Here is an 8,728-nt window from a genome sequence, read left to right on the forward strand (position 1 = left end):
TGTGTGTGTGGGTACATGCATACAGCAGCAGTGTGACGGTGGGCATCCTGGTGGCGTTTCTGTGTCTGCTGTGTGTTGGAATAATCGTGTGCATTAAGAGGAAAACTCTCAGTCTGTTCTCCAGCGATAAGAAGAACACCATCGAAAAACTGAGGTACCAAACCTGCACAGCTGAAATACACAATCAGTTTGAAGGTGCAAGAGGCCATGCTGTATAGTATAAACACCAGTCATAATTTGTTTTGTGTTTTCATGACAATTTTCCTCCATATCTGACCCGTAGAATTAAACGGACTGTTTTTGCTACTGTCTCATTGAGAATTCTGTATGTAAATGAGTTGCATTGTGATTGGCTTACCTCTGTGTGTTGCCATAGTTCATTTTTCATGAAATTAAATGTTGATATGCGAGTTCATTTGCAAATGATTGTGATACCATAACCATGCAGTCTGGGAACGGTTTTCCTTTGGTGATGTTACATCCCAAATATCCCAAATATCTAAAGAAAAACACTAAGAAATTGTTTTAAGTCAAAGAAAATCAAACCTATTTTAGGACCATTAATATTTGACTGACTATGATTAAGCACGATGATAATTAAGCATATTTAACACCCTAATTCTCATTATACTGCAAATTAATCATGTTTTTGATCAGTGTTTTTGTTTTGTGTTCCAGTAAAGAACATCTAAATGTCCTTAAAATGAGATTAATTTACTTGAGAAGCAAAACCGCATAAAAGAGAACTTATCAGAGAATATATCTTATTTTTCCTTATGATACTTAACAATATATAACAATAATATATTTATTACAATATAAATATATATTTATACATACTTATTTTTCTTATAATTAATAATTTTACATAATTATTCTTTCTAAAAAAGAGCAAATGATAACTGGTAGTTTCAAAAATTAAAATAATTACTAAAGTAAAAGGTTAACTATGGCTCCATTTACATTAGTAGGTGTTTTTATATATGTTAATGCATATAATTTCCCAGGGTTAATTTGCACATAATTGTGATGACTGCTTCTTTTGCAGTCAGCACAATTTTCTCCCAGCTAACAAAGATATGCTCAAAGAACGTTTTGCTAACGCTCCCATTCAGTTATATAATCATTGTTCCATGTTCTCTAGTTTTTATATATTTTAAAAACATTTTTTCTTGGTTATGTGAGTGTTAAGGGAACATTCAATCTTATAATTTAGCAATAATTATGTGAATGTTACTTTTGAATGTTCTCTGAACATTCTGGACCAAGAAGTAACATTTAAAAAAATGTTAGACCAATGTCCAACTACAAGGTTTCAGAGAGAGAAAAAAAAAAGGTTTTGTTCCAGCGTTTTTGAAAACATTGTTAAAGACCAGATAAAATTACTGGAAGACGTTACTGTGAATGTTTGTTCATAACTTTGAGAGAACTTTGAGAGAACGTTAAGTTTTGAGAATGTTCCCTGTTAGCTGGGATGTTGGTAAAAATGCACATCATTATTGTTATATCCTACATTGTGTTCTGTATTTGTGCTTTGCTGCAGGTCTGTGGGACCCAACAGACCGAACAGTCCAGCACACACACTCTCATCTGCTCACACACACACTGGGACTCAAACATACTCCACGTACAGAACGTCTCCTCAACGCCAGACTTCAGCTTTACTACAAAGTGGCAGCATATATAAGGTGCTCATTTACATATGCCATATATATGCACACACACGTGTATATATTACAAATCCCATCAACATACGCATATTTCATACTTGTGCATAAACTGGCATGCATATGTGTGTCGCTTGACTGTTTTACTACAGTTCTGAGTGACCGTTGCTGTCCATCTAACGCTCCAGAGGTTTGTTTAATAAAAAGCACAGCAAAGACAAAGTGAGCGTTCAGCACTTGAAACCCACTCTTTAGCTGTCAGACCACACGAGCTCTCACACATTGTTGGGAAATCAGTAGATACGCCTTTCAGCCAGATGGATTGTGGATACATTTGTGATCTTAGGGCTGAAAGCAGTTCAGATCTGTGATTAGAGGATGTGCAAAATACCACGAACGGCCCCTGTGGTGCACCGAATAGCCTGTGCTGTGAGAGATTGTTCAAAAGTTTTGGGAATTTAATGTATGTTGTATTCACCAAGGCTACAGTTATGTGATCAGAAAAAAGGGAAAATTGTGAAAAATTATTACAATTTAAAATGAATGTTTTTTTTTAGTGAACTGTTCCTTTAAGAGTGGCTGCAGTATCTGGTCCTCATAATGTGTGACGGTAACAGGATAGAGGATGTAGGTCTGTTTGATGTTAGACAAGGTGAGGCTATACAGACACACACACTGTTTCGGTCTCTCGTCTCCTTTTGTTCTTGTCACATCTGGCTGCAGGTCAAGAGCTCAAAGCAGCTCTGATGTGTGCGTGTGCTCATATGAGACTTATTTGTATCATTTAAAAGGATAGCTCAGCCAAAAATGAGTCATCATTTACTCGGCCGCATGTTGATCCAGATCTGTATGAGTCTTCTTCTTACGCAGAATGACATAGAACTCAATAAATGCGCTCTTAAAAAAAAATAGTCCATATGACTTGTGCACTTTGGTCCAATCTGAAATATAAATATTCTGTGGAAAAACCTAAACTTAAAAACAAGCACAAATGAGAAATGTTGCCATGGCGTCTAACTGAAATTAAGTCAATTGAAATACTAAAATAGCTAAAACTAAAATAAAAAATAAGTGAAAGCTAATTAGAAATATAAAAATAAAAAAAACACACACACACACAACTATATTACTAAAACTTAAATGAAAACTGAAAATATAAAAAAGCTAATTGAAAATATTTATAAATACTATAATAGTATGTAAATAATACTAAAATATGTGTTGACTATATTTATGATGTGTTTGTTTTTGTTTTTTTTAAAGCTTAAATGTTAGTTCACCCAAAAATGAAAATTCTGTCATTAATTACTCACCCTCATGTCATTCTAAACCCGTAAGACCTCCGTTCATCTTCGGAACACAAATTAAGATATTTTTGATTAATTCTGAGAGCTCTCTGACCCTCCCATAGACAGCAATGTAATTACCACGATCAAGGTCCAGAAACGTAGCAAGGAGATCGGTAAAATAATCCATGTGACATCAGGGGTTCAACTAATTTTACGAAGCTACGAGAATACTTTTTGTACGCAAAGAAAACAAAAGTAACGACTTTAGCTGTCAGCTGCGTCACGCGGATACGTTTTCTACGTTGTTTACACTTTGATTTGAACGAAAACAACGTATCTGCTTGACGCAGCTGACACAGAATAGCATACACAGTTTGCGTTCAGTGGATATTCTCCAAAATGGCACCAGGGTGACGTGGAGCAGACAAATTGTTGAATAAAGTCGTTATTTGTTTTCTTTGCACAGACACTGTGCAAAGAAATAACACAGACACTGTCATACAGAGACAATGTCATGCAACAACAAATCTGACCATTGTGACATGAAAAAACAGCACTGCCATACGCGGAGGAGACTAATTGTTGAATAAAGTCATTATTTTTGTTTTCTTTGCATACAAAAAGTGTTCTCGTAGCTTTGTAAAATTACGGTTGAACCACTGATGTCACCTGTATTATTTTACCGATCTCCTTGCTACGTTTCTGGACCTAGAATTCATCAAAAATATCTTAATTTGTGTTCCGAAGATGAACGGAGGTCTTACGGGTTTAGAATGACATGAGGGTGAGTAATTAATGACAGAATTTTAATTTTTGGGTGAACTATCCCTTTAATGGCATCATTCGCTTTTATTATGTTTTAGAGCAGCTTGAACATTCTGCCTAACATCTCATTTTGTGTTTCACAAAGAAAGAAGTCAAACAGTTTTAAGCGACATGAGGATAAGTAAATGATGACAGAACTTTAATTTTTGTATAAACTGTTCCGTTAAAGGTACGGTAAGTGGTTTCTGAGAAACTCTATTGGAAGTGGATCTCACTGAGCACCAAAACACACTTGTAGCCAATCACCAGTAAGGGGCGTGTCCATGTTTGATGGGGGGAGGTGCCTGTGTTGCATTGCTATCAAGATAGGGGTGTGATCCTTTTGGGTGGGGGCGAGTTTGTTTTAGTGATTTCAAATATCAACAGCATTTCTCACCTTTAAGTGTTTCGCTGATTTATTGATTTGTGCATCTTGCATGTTTAATGTTTGTTGAAATATTCATTGTCAGTCAAACATGATGGAAAGCCTGTGTGACACATCTTTATCTGTCTCTCTGTAGCCCCAGTCTCCTCTCCAGACGGTGGACTCCGTGGTCCCGTCTCATGGTCTCCGCCGGCTGCCCCCGTGCCCTCCGGTCCACCTCTCTCACCCGCTGCCGCTGGCACTCGGCCTGCCGCTGACGCCACCACACACACACTCGACTCCACCCAGAGCCCCTCCACCAGCACTCACACACACATCCGCTCCAGCAGTGGGAGCGGCCGGCCGTAGCCTGGCCTGCCAGAACGTCTGCAAGATCGCCATGGTGAGTGGAAATATGCCAGCGCTGCAGGAGTTGCATATAAAAAAAAAAAAGACTGGGTGTTTTGAGTGGTGGCTAGGGCACTGGTAGGGTGTTCTGGGTGGTTGCTAGGTGAATGGTAGGGTGTTTTTGGGTGGTTGTTAGGGTGTTAAGTAGTTTGTAATGGGTGGTTCTTGGTGATTGCTAGGGCATTCTGGGTGGTTCTAGATGGTTGCTAGGGTGTTCTGGGTGGTTCTGAGTGGTTGCTACAGCATTATGGCATTCTGGGTGGTTGCTAGGTTGTTATTGTTAGGTGGTTTCTAGGGTATTCTGCAAGGTTTCTAGAGTGTTCTGGGTGGTTGCAAGGGTATTGCTAGGTTGGTTCTAGCATGTTCTAGGTGGTACTGGGTGGTTGCTAAGGTATTGATAGGTGTTCGCTAGTGTGTCCTGGGTGGTTGCTAAGGTGTTCTGGTTGGTTTCTAGGGTGTTAGGTGTTGCAAGGGTGTTCTGGGTGGTACTGGGTCATTGCTAGGGTTGTTGCTAGGGTGTTGTTGCTAGTTGCTAGGGCATTGTTGGGTGTTACTAGGTTGTTCCATATGGTTGTTAGGGTGTTAGATAGTTGTTAGAGTGTTTTGGGTGGTTCTGGGTGATCACCAGGGTATTGCTAGGGTGGTCTGCGTGGTTAGGACATTGTTAGGGTGTTCTGTATGGTTGTTAGGGTGTTAGGTAGTTTCTAGAGTGTTGTGGGATGTTTTGGATGATCACCAGGGTGTTCTGGATGGTACCTTGTTTGTTGTTATGTGGTTGGGGTTCTAGGAGGGGTTTGGGGAATTTTTAGGTGGGTGCTAGGGTTTTCTGTACGTTTGTCTCTAGATATGTCATGGGTTCCTCCTTCAAAGTGTGTCTGTGGGATTATTTTTGACCTGTTTTATCATTCAGCAGGTGAAAATCAGTCTGATAATGAGAAAATATTTACCGTTGGGGGTTTGTTCAAGTCAATAACTATAATGAGCAATCACACCACTCATAATAACATTGTGTACACTTCTATACATGTCAGCAGGTACATTGTGCTTAAACTTATTTTAATCGATCTCTCATTCCCCAGCAGTGTTGCAATGGTGAGTTAGAGTTCATTTTTAATGCACACACTGTAGTATTTTATAATAGTTTTACAGTTTAATGCTGGAGCTGCAGTGGTGTGAACAGGCCTCTTTCATTAGAGCTCTATGTCGTATTAAATCTCAAGTATGTTCAGAGTTTCATGCAATCCAGAGAAAACACAGAGTGAAGCCTCTGGCCAGCCAATAAAAGACTGAGCGAGTCGATCAGAATGGAACTGAAAACTCAAAGTTTTGATATAGCAATGCATTTTGAAATCGAGTTTGTCAATCTGTCTGAGGCAGACTATATTAAGCTGTGGGCTATAGGTCATTGATCGACTTATGTTCAATGAAATAAGGAAATAAATAATTTTGACTTCTAAACCCACTTTTTACTCTTCTGACACAATATCTTGGAATTATGTTCATTTTGGGGGTTTTCTCAGTGTGTATTGATACATGCAATTCACTTGATTAAATAACCAGCATATAAATAAATTATTTTGATTATTAAATTTACAGTCCTAATATATACGTCTAGAAGTAGTTATGTAAATTCAGCAGTCTCTATCATCTGCTGTCAAAGTAATGAGGTTCACAAAATAATGTTAATTAACCTTGTGAGGACACTTCAACATGTATTGAATAATATTCTTAATTGTTCTACCATTTGCAAACACCGCTTTAAAAGAGGCCGACAACAAAAGACAGAAAATGTGCATTAAATAACAATGTCTAAAATGGAGATGTTTGGCTCAAGTCAATTACCTGAGGTGCGGTGTCCGTGGACAGTCCACATGCCTGCCTTTTCTTTGATATTACGTAGCAATTTGATGTTTTCTCCCATAAAAACCTGCCTGTACAAAAGAGAGTCTTTGCCTGTTTTATAAGACAGACCTGTGGAGAGACAGATTGCAGGAAGAGGAAGGTAATAGATAGGTGAATGGTGAAGATGAGCCCTCTCAAGAGACAACAAGAGACACAACACAAAACCTTGCTAAAACATCACCTAATAACCATGAACCAACACATTTCAAAACTTAGTGTTCTTCAGTTGCTCTTGGTTTCAGATCCATTTGTAGCTGTATGGGGTTCTTGAGCTGCTATTTTGGATTCATTCATTCATTCACTCACTCACTCACTCACTCACATTTCCATTTCATTCAATTCCATTCCGCAGGTGCTTTTATCCAAAGTGACTTTAATTGCTTTCAAGGTTTATATTTTATCAGTTCATGCTCTGCCTGGGAATTGAACTCATGACCCTGTGAAATAACTAGAGAATAAAAAGTTCTTGGAAATTAAAAATGTTTTCATATGGCATCAGACTGTAAAACACTTTGTTTCAGATTTGAGCAAGGGTGTTGCTATGCAGTTGCTCTGATTAATTGTTCTGATTATGTTTATAGTGTGGTTGCCTGGCAATTGCCAGGGTGTTCTGGATGGTTTCTAGGGAGTTGTTAGGTTGTTGCAAGTGTGTTCTGTGTGATTGCTAGAGTGTTGCTTGGTGGTTGTTAGGGTGTTAGATGGTTGATAGGGTGTTCTGGATGGTTTCTAGGGAGTTGTTAGGTTGTTGCAAGTGTGTTCTGTGTGATTGCTAGAGTGTTGCTTGGTGGTTGTTAGGGTGTTAGATGGTTGATAGGGTGTTCTGGATGGTTTCTAGGGAGTTGTTAGGTTGTTGCAAGTGTGTTCTGTGTGATTGCTAGGGCACTGCAACGTGGTTGATAAAGTGGTTCTGGTTGGTAGTTGATAGGGTGTTGCTAGGTGGTTGCTAAGGTGTTCTGGTTGGTTGATAGGGCATTGCTAGGGTGTTCTGGTGGTTCTGGATGGTTTCTAGGGAGTTGTAAGGGTGTTGCTAGTGTGTTCTGTGTGATTGCCAGGGCACTGCTAGGTGGTTGCTAAGGTGTTCTGGTTGGTTGTTAGGGTGTTAGGTGGTTGCTAAGGTGTTCTGGTTTGTTGTTAGGGTGTTGCTAGGTGGTTGATAGGGGGTTGTTAGGGTGTTCTGGTGGTTCTCGATGGTTTCTAGGCTGTTATGGTGTTGCTAGAGTGTTCTGCGTGATTGCTAGGGCACTTGCTGAATAAAAGTATACATTTCTTTTTAAAAAATCATATGTACTGATTTGAATGATAGTGTACCGTTAAACTCAAACATCCTGAGATAAGTCATTTGATGTGAATTAATCCTTTGAATCAATCGGATATCGGTGTGATCTCATAAGACACTGGCGGTCAGCAGTGAAATGAGATGATGAACAGAAGACCTCAGACGTGTCCAGCGTGACCTCAGGCTGCTTCATTAACCAGAAGTGTTATCATAGCTGATTCAGCTCTTGAGAACTTTCCATCGGGGAAGCGTTAGCGAGGAGACACATGAGACTTCCTCCATCTCAAGATCTTTTTATCAGCTACAAAAACAAAGAACTCTGTCATCGGCAATCATGCAACGCTTGAGATATGAGCAATTCAGCTCTTTATTAAAATGTAAAAGACAGAGGAACGTGAGCTGTGAAATCATGTTTGGATCTCTGTAGAGATGAGAGAGAATGAGGACCAGATGGAGAGCAGGTAGCAGAGCCTATCATTACCTCATAGTTAGCGTGTAGATTTGGAACATATGAACATGTCACATGACCCCTGGAGAGAGTCGCCATGGCAGCAGTGAAGCCATATACAGCACTAAACTCATGCAGCAGTGAAGTTAGATTAGCTTGTACTCCCATCTGGTGGACATAAGAGGGAAGCTAGTTTTTATCTAGAGTTTGTTAGGGAGCAACAATGAAAGGTAACCCTTATATTCTTTCTTTCCCTGGAACACAAAAGTATTAAATTGGCTATCCAAAGAATGCGTTACTGCTCTAGGTTGCTAAAACTCCTTTGGAGGAATAAAAATAGACATCAATGAGACAGTTGGTGACAAACAGTAAGACTACAGAGCTATAAAAAGGAGTGTGAATAGCAATTCAGATCATTTGATGAGAAATGTTTGAGTTCTTATTGTCTCTGTTGCAGACTTCAGTATGTTGGCAAGTTTGAACACAATTTGAAACTTTGAGATCTTTATCTGAAACTCACGTGAGATTTACTGTAGTGTTATTTTAGTATTATTTATATACCATTATAGT

General features: G+C 39.0%; 1 protein-coding gene across 1 annotated transcript in view; it reads left to right on the forward strand.

The window, feature by feature from the left end:
• The window catches only part of LOC107666915 (disintegrin and metalloproteinase domain-containing protein 12-like), a 12,907-nt gene that overhangs the window by 793 nt on the left and 3,386 nt on the right, over positions 1–8,728 (forward strand). The window contains exons 3-5 of the mRNA XM_016458433.1: positions 15–154; positions 1,544–1,688; positions 4,282–4,527. Of these exons, the coding sequence (XP_016313919.1) occupies positions 15–154; positions 1,544–1,688; positions 4,282–4,527 (531 nt within the window). The remainder of the gene's footprint in view (positions 1–14; positions 155–1,543; positions 1,689–4,281; positions 4,528–8,728) is intronic.

Source organism: Sinocyclocheilus anshuiensis, unplaced genomic scaffold (genome assembly GCF_001515605.1).
Source record: "Sinocyclocheilus anshuiensis isolate Anshui unplaced genomic scaffold, SAMN03320099.WGS_v1.1 scaffold1500, whole genome shotgun sequence".
In the NCBI taxonomy this organism is placed as follows: Eukaryota; Metazoa; Chordata; class Actinopteri; order Cypriniformes; family Cyprinidae; genus Sinocyclocheilus; species Sinocyclocheilus anshuiensis.